This window comes from Cheilinus undulatus, linkage group 9, assembly GCF_018320785.1.
Source record: "Cheilinus undulatus linkage group 9, ASM1832078v1, whole genome shotgun sequence".
Classification (NCBI taxonomy): Eukaryota; Metazoa; Chordata; class Actinopteri; order Labriformes; family Labridae; genus Cheilinus; species Cheilinus undulatus.
In genome coordinates this window covers 30,006,495-30,022,701 of record NC_054873.1, presented here as the reverse complement: position 1 = coordinate 30,022,701, position 16,207 = coordinate 30,006,495, and the positions used below count along the sequence as shown (strand labels likewise).

General features: G+C 40.0%; 1 protein-coding gene across 1 annotated transcript in view; it reads left to right on the top strand.

Annotated features, from left to right (window-relative positions):
- The window catches only part of polr3b (polymerase (RNA) III (DNA directed) polypeptide B), a 34,341-nt gene extending 18,988 nt beyond the window's left edge, over positions 1 to 15,353 (top strand). Inside the window, exons 18-28 of the mRNA XM_041796627.1 lie at positions 863 to 961; positions 1,075 to 1,202; positions 2,263 to 2,472; positions 2,581 to 2,739; positions 4,714 to 4,831; positions 5,851 to 5,993; positions 10,137 to 10,240; positions 11,538 to 11,704; positions 13,770 to 13,883; positions 14,817 to 14,990; positions 15,116 to 15,353. Of these exons, the coding sequence (XP_041652561.1) occupies positions 863 to 961; positions 1,075 to 1,202; positions 2,263 to 2,472; positions 2,581 to 2,739; positions 4,714 to 4,831; positions 5,851 to 5,993; positions 10,137 to 10,240; positions 11,538 to 11,704; positions 13,770 to 13,883; positions 14,817 to 14,990; positions 15,116 to 15,245 (1,546 nt within the window). The 3' untranslated portion in view covers positions 15,246 to 15,353. The remainder of the gene's footprint in view (positions 1 to 862; positions 962 to 1,074; positions 1,203 to 2,262; positions 2,473 to 2,580; positions 2,740 to 4,713; positions 4,832 to 5,850; positions 5,994 to 10,136; positions 10,241 to 11,537; positions 11,705 to 13,769; positions 13,884 to 14,816; positions 14,991 to 15,115) is intronic.
- The last annotated feature ends 854 nt before the right edge of the window (positions 15,354 to 16,207 follow it).

Genomic DNA, 16,207 nt, shown 5'->3' with positions numbered 1-16,207 from the left:
TGGTAGGAATGTTTATTGGTTATTTAAGATGTTTATGGTGGCAGGAATCCAATCCATTTTATTTATATATCACATTTTTAAAACATTAAAAACACAGAAAAAGAGCACAAACACTGCAGAAATAAAAAAAAAAACACATTGGGAGGAAAGAAATTAAAGCAGGAATAGGAATTTCGATAACTGGTGTTGGTGGCTAGGGGGGACTTTGCAGCGATGACCTGATGGTAAAAGCTGAAAGGATTCAAGGGTCTCTGGGATCTGCAGTGATGTGTTTGGCTTTCCCTTTAACTGCTTGGGTATGAAGTTCTGATAGCTGAGTTTTTCCAGTTTTTTTACTTACTTATTAATGATCCAGGAAAGCTTTGATTTATTTTTAACTGAAATGAAACTGAACCAGGTTCCTATATTGAAGGTAAGTACTGATTCAGGAACTGATTTTTAATTAATGCCTTTTTGTACACTTTGAGTTTTGAAAAGGTCAGCCGCCTGTCAGTATCTATGCCCAGGTGCTTAGAGGTCTCTACCTGCTCCACTGCCTGTCCATCAGTGTCAGGGGTTCAAAAAGGGGTTTAGGGGAATTAGATGTTCACCAACCTCCCATATCTCACGCAGTACATATGATAAGCAGTCTATCTGGTGTGTTTGGTTGTTTTTTGCTCTTTGTTGAAATTATGAATATGTTGAACTACACATAGCATTGATGTAGAAGAAAAAATACCGTTCTTCAAGTTTGCTGCTTCTTTTGTTGTTTTCGTGTTGTTCTTTTAACTCTACATCTTCTTGTAGAGCCCTCCCCTAACTGTCTGGTAAGATTATCAAGAAATACAAAAAAAATCTGAATCCCATTAATTTTTTTCTCCAGATCCTTTGAGGACTTTCTACATGAGGGCCTGGTGGAGTACCTGGATGTCAACGAGGAGAATGACTGTCAGATTGCTCTGTATGAGCACATGATTAACAAGTGAGTGGTCAAATGATTTTTTAAAGTTAATTGATCAAAATTTCCCTTAATTGGTTACATCATTCAACACTTGGGTGTTAATGCCTCTTTTTAATTCTTTTTTATATCCACAGGGACACGACACACTTGGAGATCGAGCCCTTCACACTGTTAGGGGTGTGCGCTGGCCTCATTCCCTATCCCCACCACAACCAGTCCCCCAGAAACACATACCAGTGTGCTATGGGCAAGCAGGCGATGGGTAAGAGTCAGCTGAGCGGGTGGCTTCAGTCAGCAGACAGGTCATTGAACTGTGGAGACTTGAAATCCTTTCTCAAACATCCTCCACACAGCTGCAGTGTTCACCTTTGTGCATGTGTACTGACAGTAATCTAATCTTCTGTTTTTAAGCCTTTTAAATCTGCTGGTTCAGAGTTTACAGTTTTATTTGCATAAGTTGAAATGATACAAAAGCACATTAGAATAACAAACACTATAGATACAAGCAGCCTGCTGGTTAGTCTCCCCCAAAAAACCCCACTCCCGTTCTACTTCTTGTCAGAATACATTTGTATGTGTGATTGAGTGTTTTTCTTATGTGTGTGAGTCAGTGTGTGTATGCGCATGGACATCAAACATGGGGCGCTTGCGTAGGTTCTCTATTGTGCTGTGTGTGTGCGGAGGCCCTTTCCCTGCCAGTCACCCAGAGTGTCATTAGCAATTCATTGTGTCTGCTCTGGCTGTGCTCAGGGGGTCAGTGTGCTCAGCTGCAAAAGACCACAGAGTGCGCACCCGCAACTCCTTGGTAACCAAAACTTCCCCAAACAGCCTGACTAACATTCGTAAGAGCTCCCACCCCACCGCTTTACCTCCATCCGCCCCTTCCTCCCCTCCCCCCGCTATTACAAAAACACTGACTGGAACTATATTTGGCCCAATATCCTCTGCCTTGTCTGTTTTGTGTGGTGGGCTCTATACATGTGCAAATCTGGTTGTGTGGCTCGGGCCTATTATCACACACTTTGAGCTTGTAGCCTGATTGTGAAGTAATAGCATCTGACAAATGTCAAAGCTTCCGGGAGGCTGGGCTTTATGCCATAACTCGCCCTGTTCCTCAAATCCCCTGCTCTGAGACAGTCCTAACCAGGTTCAGCCCTGACACCCCCACACTAAAGGGGGGGGGGGGGGGGGGGCAATACAACTTTGATCTGCAACTAACTGATTTTTAAACACCTGATCAAATCAAAAATGACAATGCATATGCACATAAAATGTGGTCTATTTATCTAAACACTGAAAAGTTCATTATATTTTGTCTGCAGGCACTATTGGCTACAACCAGAGGAATCGTATCGACACACTGATGTATCTCCTGGCATATCCTCAGAGGCCCATGGTCAAAACAAAAACCATCGAGTTGATTGACTTTGAGAAGCTTCCTGCCGGTCAGAATGCCACAGTGGCCGTGATGAGCTACAGCGGCTACGACATTGAGGATGCTCTGGTCCTCAACAAAGCTTCTCTTGACAGAGGTGAGAGCATGTCTTCAGTCACACAGGATTTTAGCATTTCAGTCCCAGTTTTTGATTCTGTTTAATCCAAAAACATATTGAAAGCCTGATCTGAATGTACCCGTGTAGGATTTGGCCGCTGCCTAGTTTATAAAAATGCCAAGTGCACACTGAGACGATACACCAACCAGACCTTTGATAAGGTGATGGGGCCCATGCTAGATGCTGCCACAAGAAAGCCCATCTGGTTGCACAGCATCCTGGATGCTGATGGCATCTGCTCCCCTGGTGAGTACCAACAAGACTGGATTCATTTAAGTTAGTTATTGTGTCATGCACAAAGAAATAAAACCCAGCTTAAAGCAGGCCTTTTAAGACACAACAGCCAAGAAAAGAAACCAGAAACAAACAAAGATTACAAATCATATAATTCATTTGCTTGTGTATCCTCATTCATTTAACCCTTTGAGACTGACATTGTCATATAAGACAAGAAGAAACAAAAGTTATTTAAGGTTAAGCTTTTTCCCTTGGAAGCCTTCCATTGTGCCATTCTAATGATGCTGTCCATGCTTTTGTAGCCCTTATAGAGGTTTTTTCAGCAAACCTGGATCTTGGGTGACTTTCTGGGGTCTTAAAAGATTAGATTCACACCAATAACTCCGATATTGAGTGCTTTTTTATCCATTTTCAATCATTTTTTGATCGTCTCTGCTGCTAGCGGCTAATGCTGTTCATTGTGTTGTTTTGTCGTATGGACTCTTACAACAAATGCAAGGCTGTTTCGTTGCCACGTCATGCTTTGCCAAACAGAACATGTCTTTACATTAAGAAGCTGGAGGAGACAGCCTGAATAATTCATAATGGGGAGAAAGAGAGACAGAGACCCTTTTATGTGGCCCCCTGTGTCACTGCAGACAGAAACTGTTATGAATACTGGCACATTATCAGCCAGTGTAAAGAAAAAAACAAAACATAAGGACTTTTTTGTCAGTTTGTGAATATTTTGACCACTTATCACTGAATCACAGAATGATTATTTTTTAATTTTTTGGTCCTCAAGGGATGGGAGAACAAGTTTGTGAAAAAGACTTAGTCATTATCGTTTACTGTGTGTCATACATAAAAATCTGAATTTTACTTTCTGTTTTTTAAAATTTTGTCTTTACAGTCCCATTACATTTTACAGCGCACATATTCACAAAGCCTAGGCTGTCCTGAAGAAGGATGTCTAGAGCTTCACTGTGCACCACAGGGTTGATGTTTTACGAAATTTTAAGACAATAAGTCCAGGCGAGACAAAATGGGCTGAGAGGGTTGAAAATAAAGAAGAACAATATCAATTCAAATGAATCGTCTGTTTATTCTTCTGTCAGTAATGTATTTAAAAATCTCAGAATCATCAGCATACATTCAATATAATACAGGTGTTTTTAGCTCATTATAAGGCAATATTTATTTACATGCTTTTAAAAGGGGCTGAGCACATTAACGAATGTAAGTATAATATAAATACGTGAATATGCCAGAGTTATATAAATTGCTAATTTACATTTGTAGTTCCTTGGCAGGTATCACAAAAAAACAATTTAAAAATACTAACAAATGCTACTCTTTCGAACTTCTCCTAATTCATACAGTTCAAATAAAATGTTGCCCTTGATGTTTTCTCTCTTTTATGTTTTTAAACTGGAACTTTGTTTCCAACTTAAGTCTCCTCTTATTACTGAAAGCGTCCCAGGATGCGCAGTTGCTCCTAAGGCTTGCATAGTATATTTCTAGGATTTGATGGGCAGACAGTTTAGGTTTTTATTTAATCATTTAGTAGTGAACTCAGGTCAGTGCACCTAAATAATTTTATAGTTGCTTTATGTGATTAAATGCTGGTGAAATATGTTTGGGATGAAAATAATAAGTCCTGTAGCAGTAATGATCAGAACAATTTGCCAGTCAGATGCTAAGGGGGACACAGGAGTGAACAGAAAACGTCTTGTACACTGCAGGGCTCCAAAAATACAATTATTTATTGCACCAAAGTAGTGACATTTCAAGCACTGCTGCTCTTCATCAGACAGTCTGTCTGACCCAGTGGGAAACACTTCAGTTATTATAAGTCTACAAAGATTTTTCATGATTTTATCAGTGCATATCTTTTCAATCTGTCACCTAGGACTTTAATCAAATGTAACACTTGACTATTTTTAAACAGTAATATGTTTTTTTCAACAAAAATGACTCGTCCATGTCCTGTGTGTGGTGCAGGTGAGAGAGTGGAGAACAAGCAGGTGTTGGTGAACAAATCCATGCCAACTGTCACCCAGACACCACTGGAGGGCAGTACCCAGCCAGGCCAGCCCCAGTACAGAGACGTGCCCATCAGGTGAGTTTATTTTAGCTCCTCTCACACACATCCACTTTGACATGTTGAATGTGACTTCAGTGCCGCTCTCTAAAAATACCTGTTCAGCTTCAGTCGAAGTCATTCGTAGAAATGTCAAAGCAGTTACAGATTTTTTGTTTGTTTGTTTGTTTGTTTTAAGATACCATGAAATCTAATGTATAAAATGAATTTCAATACCATTTTTAATCTAAAAAAGTTGGCTTTATTCTATTTGCAAGTGAAACCAATACAGCTGTATAAAGTTTGGGGATGTGCGCTGTTATTACAGCAGGTGCAGTTATCGCAAACTGATACAACTTGACAGGTTTAAAAATTTGCATCCATTTGATTTTTTTTTTTTTGATATTTTTCTCTCTAATTAGATCAGAGTCCTGTAATTAATGAAAACAGGGGGATACTGATGAGTAAATAAACCTTGTAGAGTGCTGATTTGATTGAAAACACTTCAGTCAGAGACATCAGGTGACTCTGGAGGTGGGCAGAGCAACTCATTTAGTTTTTCAGTTTCACAACAATCACCGCAGGCTTCGAGCTGAACTACTGTATTACAGCTAGCAGAGGTGCAAACTTCAGTGGCAAAACAGGTGGTACTGAAAGAGATGCACAGAAACTGCACTTTTTTCCCCTATGGGAGAGGTTGACAACTAGACCAAGTTAAAAAATTAGCTCCCACATTACATGACAAAAGTAGTTTGGAATACTTTTTTAAAATAAGGAACAAAAAAATAGTAAAACAAAATCTAAATGAAATTTCAGATTTTCACCAACCTCTGTCCATCAGTCCAGCCACAACTTCAAGATCAACAAATAGATAAACCAAATTTGATGTTATAAGAAGACTGTGTCACAATAAGAGGGTAGAAGGAGAAACTCTCTTTGAAAATCAGTGCATATTAAAGATTCCCCTGCAGCCATTAATCCAGACCTTAGAGAAATCATCTTAACTGTCTTAATTTCTTGAAAATAACATTTGCTGTTGTCTTGCTTCCTCTCTGCAGCTATAAGGGCTCAACAGACTCGTACATTGAGAAGGTGATGATATCCTCCAACGCTGAAGATGCTTTCCTCATCAAGATCCTCCTGAGGCAGACGAGGAGACCGGAGATTGGAGACAAATTCAGCAGTCGACATGGACAGAAAGGTGCAGACCTCAGCACTTTTCACCCACTCTTTTCTGTGTAATAAATACCCTTAGATATTAGATAATTTGTAAAACACAGAGCATCATGATTACATACATCCAACCTTCCGCCCCAAATTTTCTCACCAAAATTGTAAATGACTTCGAGAAAAAAACTTTTGGTCGTCTCAATGCTAGAGCATTTGTTGAGTCAAGTCCCAGTGGCTGTTGCTCTGTCACTGCCCCCCTGTCCTCATCTTTCAAGAGCTCTTTTCAATTAATTGGCTCTTTGTCCAGTGCCAGACTATGCAAATTTATTACACCCCAGCAGTATTCTGCTGCTACTCGGGGGAAAAAGTGTTTACAACCTCCATTGTTTTGCAGCACCTCCCCTATAGAGGGCTGGTATGATGTTTTAATCAAAAAGCTAACTGGCGCCATGCATAATTTACTCTCCTCATTAACGCTGTGGCCACTGGGCGGTCAGCTTGGGACGGGACAATGTCTTCTGTCTCAGATAGTGACGAAGAGAGTGGGGTCGCCATGGGGTGAACCAGAGGAGATCTTTAATGGAAAGTTACAGATGTGAAATTGATGGACGGACGGCTTAATCAGAGTCTCGAGCGTCACATTGAGGTGTTAAAAGTTACTTTTATGTTCATTTTACACAAAACTTTTTCCAGCTCCTTGTGGGATATTTTTGCATATAAAAGCACAGGTTTTCTTGTATTACTCACGTTTAACACAGATAGATTTAAAGAGTCGCAGACTCGTGTTTTATTATTTAATTAAACATGAATTTTTCTTAAGCAATAGATCTCTTTGCTCCTCATGACTAGTCTCATAAGTCCTGGTCAGCAGAGCAGAATAAGTTAATTATTTACCGGTCACACACACACTCACAGCTGTGGAGGTGGGGGGGGGGAGGTGCAGCGGTAGTCAGTAGTAGGGGCCCATTGTGCGAGCCGCCAGTGTGGAGCTGTATGAGCTGTGATGGAGGGATCTGGACCCTTGCTGTTGTCTTGCCTTTCTCTGCTGATTTCATGCCTCTTTTATCATTCACTTTCACAAAAAACAAACAACACCAAGGATGTCTGCTATGGGAACGAGTATCGCTCTCTCTCTCTCTCTCTCTCTCTCTCTCTCTCTCTGATTACTTCAAGCCTCCATTTTCTACTTTTATCCCAACATTTAAGGGTTTTTTTGTAAACTGCCTTTTCTTTCTTTTGATTTTCGCCTTTTCATGTTTCTTCTGGCCCAGTGTTCTTGCCTTTTCTCCTCTCTTTTACACCTTCTTCCTGCTGTTGGATGACTTTCCAGTAAATCGCTGCACTTGTTCCCAGTCAACATCCTGTTACTACATCCTGTTAGGCATCAGCAGTCTGCTGTGTAGCTGACCACTGGGCTCATAGTGAATTTTTCCCACGTGCACAGATTCAATTTCTCCTCTCCAGCTGATCCTCTCTACTTCCTCTGAGTTGAGCTGAAAGTCATGGATGTGTAATCCTGGTCTCACTGTCAAGCTAAGCACCTTTCTCCACTTCCTGCTCTCCTTCTCGCCTCTCCTCCTTCTCTTTTTTTCATTTGCAAATGGGCCGACAATCTGTTTACCCTGGCCAGGGAAGAGTGCTTCGGCCCCTCGGCAAACATTTGCACTCACACTTAAACTCCTGGCTACCAGGGTGCTCGTCACCCCATGTCATGTGAATCAAAAGACGAACCTGCTGGTCCTTATAAGTATAGAAATGTCACACCCAGCTCAACTCAGCCAGGGGAGCACAATGAATAAATACAAACGGTTTACTACAAGATTGTTAAGTAAGGCCGGCCACACACAACATGATTTTTAAATCTGAAACGATTTAAAAACCATGTGAGACCAAAGATATGAGGACAATTTCAAAAGAATTTTCATCTTTAATCCTCTGAACGCACACACTAGACGACTCAGCCAGACTGTCATATCACTGGAGACCACACACCTGCTGACCTGCCAACGACCACGTGACTTCAGAAAAAAAAACAAACAAACAAAGAAACAAACACGGATGTCTGTCGAAACCCTCATGCTGTCCCTCCACAACAGGCTGCCCTGGCATGTGTTACAGGTGAAGCAAAAATCATAAAACATGGGAAAGACTCAGGATGAAATCCTGGCTGGAATTTAGTTAGTAAAGCTTTGTTTATGGTTGTGAGCGGTGAAAGTACATATGATCCGGCTGTGACGCTACTCTGCTGTTCTCATTGGTTGTTGTGGTACTTCGTCAGAGGCACTACAACCTGGAATCATGAATATCAAAAGTGTTTGATATTTACGATTCGGGATTTTGGAGGCTACGATGCGATTTGGAGCAGTAAAACAATCGTGTTGACACCACGCATGAGGATTATTCAGGCAGTCATTTGCGACGAAGCTCCTCTCTGGATACGCAGCCACGATTGGGGGGGGGGGCAAATCTTGCCCCAAATTGGGCTTAAAATCCTGTAGTGTGTGGCTGGCCTTAGTCAAAGAATCTGATCAGGCTTTAAGGTACGGTGGCCCTTAATTGTCTCCACAGCCCTCATTTTTGTAGGGTAGGAAATGAGACAAAGACAAATCATTTCAGAAGTTTGTCTACATTTAATGTAACATGCTACATTTAATAAAACATGTAATGTTCCCTGCGGGGATAAATAAAGTTATTGTATTGTATTGTATTGTATAACAAACAATTGAATAGAAAAAAACAATGAAAATCTAATAGGAAGAATTAATATAAAAAATAATGCAAAAAATGTGGTTGCATAAATATGCACACACCTGGACTGAAACTTTGTAGAAGCACATTTTAAATTCTATTACAGGGAAGACGTGCAGCAAACAGTGCTGAGACTGGGTATTGATCCTGCCAGTGCGTTTAGGACCACAGCCTTTGTGTATCAGCGCCTGCTCTACCCTAGAACCAAACCGGCACCCACAGAGTGCTATAAGTCCAATTTGATGCAGGTGCTGCCATGCTATGCTAGAGACTGTGCAGGTATATGCTAGGTATCTGCAAGAAAGCTGAGGATAAAGGGAAATGCCACCTTAGAGCCTGACAGTGACCTAAATGAACATCCAAACTTACGAAAGAATAGATTTGTCTTAGTTTGTGACCAGCCAAGACCTGAACTGTGCTGAAAATCTGTGGGTGACTCGAAGAGAACCGTGCACAGGAAATGGTAGAGTGGGCAAATTATGCCATATGAGATTTGTTACACTGATGGGCTCAAAAAAACTGAATGATGTAATGAAATCAAAAGGGACTCAATCGTTAGTTTTAGTCTATGGGTGTGCATATTAATGCAACTGTTTTTTTTTTTTGTTGTTGTTGTTGTTGGTTTTTTTTTTTTTGTAAACTGCCCCTAAGAGATTGTTTTTGTTATTGCTTAGTGTCAGTGCTTACTTGATTGTACTTTATTTACATGTTATGCACTAAAAGTGCCTGAACCGCTTGAGTTTAAAAGGCACCAGAAATACAATTGCAGTGTTATAAAAATCAGTTAATTACAAACATTTACAAAGTTGAATTTTTTCCCAGCTCGGTAATAAACAATATATTCTGCCTTTTCTCCCAGTATTTGCAGATCAAATCTGCTATTAAAAGGTTCCTTTTCTGAAGCAAAACTCATGTTTTTCATGATCATCCTACCAAAAAACGTCAACATTAATCAAAGACATTTAGGGATGCACGACATTATCGGCCTTATGTTAGTATCGGCAGATTTACGCTTATAAAGGCAAATATAGGTATCAACAAATATCAATATTTTAGAAGATATTTGCATCCAATATTTGTTTTTTTGTTTTGAATATGTATTATTGCACCAATATGAATATGTATATTTGTAAGTGGATGGAGAATTTGGTTTGACCAACAGCCCTAGGTCAGTTGAGGTCCTTTTCTTTCTTTATCCTCATTCTTAAAACTTTAAAGTGTGGTTTAAGGACAGCAGGGTTTCTTTGTTCATCCTTAAACCTCAGAGTTTGTTCAAAGGACTGACGTTTTAGGACTGAAATACACAATGAGATATCGGTATCAGCCAAAAGGAATCTGTAAATATCGGCATATCTAATATCTCACATTCCCACTCTTTTTACTGTTTTTTAATGTATTTATGCTTGTTTTTTTTTTGTGTTGTCAGGCGTTTGTGGGCTCATCGTTCCTCAGGAGGACATGCCATTCTGTGACTCAGGCATCTGTCCAGATATTATCATGAACCCTCATGGCTATCCCTCCAGAATGACGGTATGACTCTTCACAAGCATTTAGGATGTTTTCTCTGCAGGTTCTCACACAAAAAAAATGAATCAACATATTTAAATGACCTGTCTTAAAAAGTTCAGAAATGAGGTGCTGATTCAGCTCAGATTGTGCTCAGTATGAAAAGTCCTGTTGCAGATGCCCAAGATTTGATTTGATCCTTCTGACTCTCTCTTAGCATTTGTTTCCCTTTTGCTGTCCCATCAAATGTTGGCAAAATAGAAACTCTAAAGACAGATATGAAAACGTGTAAAATTCTGATAAATCTTCCCCAGAAACACAGGTGATTTATCAAGGCACCCACTAACATTTATTATCTTTAATGATTTAAAAGAAAAATTCTATTCTAAATGAACCATGATGGCATTCTTACATGTCTTATTTTTTCTGTCAACAGACCCTAATATAAAGGTAACCTTTCATCTGCTAACAAATAAAAGCAAAACAACCAAACAAGTGCAGGTGCATCCATTAAAGGCTGATCATGGGTCTTTAAAAGTGTCAAACAGACTTCCAAATACTTTCTGTGGTAATCATTATTAGATATTAATTCAGTGCTCTTATTCTGATGAGACTTCGACTTTTTGGTCTCATCCTTGTTTCTGAAAATGTTTTGTTATTACACTTTATCTTGTAACTTTTAAATAGTTATCTATGAGTTCATTGTGAATCAACTTTGTCTCACTTCATGTGTTTGTGTTGCTCTCCTGAGACAAAACCCTCATTATCCACGCTCCTCTCCTCTCAGGGTTATCATTGGCCTCCAGAGCACACGTCTATTGACGCCGCTAAGCAGCAATCTCACTGTTCACAAACAGATATTTGTTGCTGAGGAGACGGCCGCCTGTAGCAGAGTGTGGAAGTTTTATCAAACGTGCACAGTACATCTGAAGTGAAGGATGGCGCTGAATGAAAATACCATGAAACTTGGCTGATTCTGCCCTTGTTTTGTCCCTTACACTGTAAAAAACCTGAGCGATCTTTACTGCTGAAGTTGTCCTTGCCAGCGTGTTTACGCTCTGTGGTTGCCGTGGAAAAGACTGAGAAATGTTTGGCCCGGGAGGATGTTTCAGTGGCCTTAGAGTAGATGTTTCCTTTTATGTGGCAGGGTCAGGGGTCCTGTGGATGTGACCTCAGTTGGATTGTTGAAATCAGTCATCCTAGGACTGCTGGTGTCACCCCAGGGGGTACATGTGTGATCTAAGCTCACCACAACATAAGGTGCTATGTGTGAGTCTAGATCACAGAGCCTTTATATTGTTTATGTTTCTGATTCTCTTAGGTGGGAAAGCTGATAGAGCTACTGGCTGGGAAGGCGGGGGTCCTGGATGGACGTTTTCACTATGGCACAGCCTTCGGAGGCAGCAAGGTGAAGGATGTGTGCGAGGATCTCATTCGTTATGGATACAACTACCAGGGCAAAGACTACGTCACGTCAGGAATCACAGGGTATATAAAAGGCCATGTTTGATCCAACTGGACTTGTTTACACAGCAAGCACTCAAAAATAACCATAATTTATTTACCATTTATTTCTTTTTCATTTTCAACTCCACAATTTTGCATGTGCAGACATAAAACACAACAGACAAGAAAGCAATTCCAGTAATATCCCTTTATTTAGAGTGACATAATAATTTCATGGTATGCAGCTCTAATGATGGTTTCTTTAGAAGATAGCTACTGCCTCTTTAATGAAACAATAAAGAATGATCACTCTCAATATGTCAATATTTGATTCATACCAAAACTTGGTTTATTAGGGCTCTGCCATAGACTGTATATAACATGGACATAGACTCAGTGACATCACCAACATCAAACCAATTTTAATATCTCTCAAAGACAACCCAAGTAAATACAAAATGCAGTTTCTTAATGATGATTTTATTAAGGGGAAAGAAATCCAAACCTATCTGGCCCTGTGTGAAAAAGTATTGCCCCCTGAACCTAATAACTGGTTGTGCCACCCTTGGCAGCAATAATGGAAATCAAGCGTTTGTGATAACTGGTGATGAGTCTTTCACATCGCTGTGGAGGAATTTCGACCCACTTCTTCGCAGAATTGTTTTAACTCAGCCATATTGGATGGTATTCCAGCATGAACAGCCCGTTTAAGGTCACACCACAGCATCTCAATTGGATTTAAGTTCGGACTTTGACTTGGCTACTCCAAAACCTTATTTTGTTTATTTTGAGCCATTCAGAGTTGGACTTGCTGGTATGTTTCGGGCCGTTGTCCTGCTGAATAACCCAAGAGTGCTTGAGCTTGAGGGGACGAGCTGATGGCTAGACATTGGCCTTCAGGATTTTCTGGTAGGCAGCAGACTTCATTGTTCCATCAATCACAGCAAGTGGTCCAGGTCCCAAAGCAGCAAAGCAGCAAAGCAGCCCCAGACCATCACACTGCCACCACCACGTTTGACTGTTGGCATGGAGTTGTTTTTATCAAATGCAGTGTTATTTTTAGGCCAGATGTAACGGGCCGCACACCTACCAAAAAGTTCAAGTTTTGTCTTGTCAGTCCACAGAATATTTCTCCAAAAGTCTTGGGGATCATCTAGATGTTTCTTGGCAAATTTGAGATGAGCCTTCGTGTTCTTTTTTGTCAGCAGTGGTTTTGGCCTTGGAACTCTCCCATGGATCCCATTTTTGCCAAGCATCTTTCTTATGGTTGAGTTATGAACTCTGACCTTAACTGAGGCCAGTGAGGCCTGCAGTTCTTTGGATATGGTTCTGGGTTCTTTTGTGACCTCCTGGATGAGTCGTCATTGCAGTCTTGGAGTCATTTTGGTTGGCCGACCACTCCTGGGAAGGTTCACCACTGTTCCAGGTTTTCTCCATTTGTGGATAATGGCTCTGACCATGGTTTGCTAGAGTCCCAAAGCCTTGGAAATGGCTTTGTAACCTTTTCCAGACCGATAGATTTCGATCACTTTGTTTCTCATTTGTTCTTGAATTTCTTTAGATCATGGCATTTCTTTTTGACATCTTGTAGCCTACTTCACTTTGTCTGACAGCTTCTATTTAAGGGATTTCTTGATTCAACAAATCTGGTAGTAATCAGGCCTAGGTGTGGCCAGTGAAATTGAGCTCAGCTTTCCAAAAACTGTGGTTAATCACAGTTAACTCATGATGTAAAGGGGGGGAGGCGATACTTTTTCACATAGGGCCAGATAGGTTTGGATTTTTTTTGCCTTAACAAACAAAATCATAGTGTAAAAACTGTATTTTGTATTTACTTGGGTTGTCTTTGTGAGATCAAAATTGGTTTTATGATCCAAGGCATTTAAGTGTGAAAAATATGCAAAAAAAATCAGGAATCAGAGGGGGCAATGAAACTCAATAATACAATGAGTCAGCCATCCTTCAATTATTAAAAAAAAAAAAAATTCCAGTAAATATATTTATTCAAATTTACATATTCAACATAATATTTTTTTATGGTTATAAAGATTTAGTTCTTCATAGATGTTCTTACTTTTTATCTGTTTGACTTCTGTATCATCATTAGGGAACCTCTGGAGGCTTACATCTATTTTGGACCGGTGTATTATCAGAAACTAAAGCACATGGTCCTTGACAAAATGCACGCCAGAGCACGTGGGCCCAGAGCCGTCCTTACCAGGTAACCTCTATATGGTATTTTTATTGATTGGACTTTTCATTTTTCATGTAATATGTTTTAGAATTGTTTTTTGTTGATTCTAAACCAGTGGTTCTCAAATGGTGTGCCTTAAGGCAAGTCTAGGTGTACCTTGGGAATTTGTCTAACTATACATTATTACTACAACTATGCAGCAACTAAAACTACTATAACCCATGTCTATACTGCATGAGAGATTGCATTGCATCAAGAAACACTGCATGATCACTGTCTGTTACCTGTTAAATATGCAATTCTCTGCCCTGCAAATGGACTGTTTTCCACATGTAAAAATATGATATTTCATGCTTTACTTGGAAAATGGAGAGTCTGAGGTGTGGCACCTAGTATTGACTAACCTCTAATGGCTGAGAGCCACATAGTTTTGTCTCCATGTTAGCAAAAGTCAGATCATAAAATGGCATGAAAGGATATGGAGAATACACATGCATCACAATCTCCACTTTGTAAAACAAGATAACAAGTTTAATGAGTGAGAAAAGTGATAGAAAATTAAGAATATCTTCTGGTAGGACACTCCTGGTACCTTGTCATCCTTTGTGCTACCTCTTCCTTTTTTACTTGTCCATCTCAATGCGAGCAACAGAGAGGAAATTGGGACAGAGACACTGGGGATAAACCTCGCACCATTGAGCTGTATTGTAAAAGGAAACTCTGTAACCAAACTGATTTTGTAGCTGGCACACACTCACGTTGCATAAAGTTGGGACATATTGCGACATATGTAAAAGAGGCTGTTTTGCAAGGACATGAAAACGGTGTGCCTTGAGACTTCAGCTTGATTTTTGGTGTGACTTGGGCAAAAACAGTTTGAGAACCACTGCTCTAAACCAGGCAGCATGTTCTGTTGCCCTGTCTCACCTATTTTATTTCCTTGCATTTTCCTATTTATAGGCAGCCTACTGAGGGACGCTCAAGAGATGGAGGTCTGCGTCTTGGCGAGATGGAACGTGACTGTCTGATCGGCTACGGAGCGAGCATGCTACTGCTGGAGCGCCTCATGATCTCCAGTGATGCCTTTGAGGTGGACGTTTGCGGACAGTGCGGCCTGTTGGGGTACTCTGGCTGGTAAGTGGAACGGCAGAAGAATTTTCAGTGAACCCCAGGGCCTCTAAAATACTTTTTGTCTTTGAAGTAGAGATGTTATCCCTCTTTTTTTTCTCCACTCTGATTCTCAGTTTTTCATCCTCCAGGTGTCACTACTGTAAATCCTCCTGCCATGTTTCCTCGCTGCGTATCCCGTACGCCTGCAAGCTGCTTTTCCAGGAGCTGCAGTCCATGAACATCATCCCCCGACTCAAACTGTCGCGCTACAATGAGTGACCAGAACAGGGACAGACAGGTGCACAGTTAGACACTATGTAAGCTGTCTGGATGAGGACATTTGTTTGGATGTCAAATCTGATTATGAGTGTAATCAATAGGTGAAAGTTTGGGGGGAAAAAAAAAAAAAAAAAAAAATATATATATATATATATATATATATATATATATATATATATATATATAGTGTTCAGAAGCCAAAACAATGGGATTTTTTGTTGCTACCTTTTCAACATGATGCTCTTTGTATGTGTACATAATAAACACAAAAACAATCATTTCATTTTCAGCCGCTGTGTGTGGTACTCTGATTACTTTAACTATGCAGTTTAAACTAATTTGTTTGACTAAAAGTACTCATGGAACAAATGGCTGCAGTTTATAACAGCGTGCATCCCCATTCATTTTGTCATGCAATCGTCTGTGTCTCATCCAAAGTATACTTGGCTTGCTAGTGTCAACAACTGAGATATCTGAACCACTTCTAATCAGGGTTTCTTCATCATTACATCAAAATTATCCATATAAAAAATTAACCTTGTGGATGTAACTCCACTAAGAGCAGTGTGACTTCAGGCAGAATGGTGTCTATCAATCAGCAAACTGTCTCGTTTACAAAGACATACACGCATGTTTTGATGTTAAATTAGTACAGCAAGGGCACTAAAGATGGCCAAAAGCATTTTCACTTTTAAGCCAACAACTGTTATTTCTAGTCAGAAACCTCAAACTCTTTTAATCTCTTAGGTGATCACTGCAGTGAAGCTTGATCAAATCTTTATTCCTAATCATTCAGGTGATATCTGGATTTTATTTATTCATTTATCTTTTTTATTTATTCCGTAGCTCAATGAAATTGCAGACAGTAGTTACATATCAAATCCTTCTAGTTCTCCACAATCCTTTTATTTAGTGTTAATGTCAGAGTATACTTATTATGGTCAAATACTAATAAAATGTTT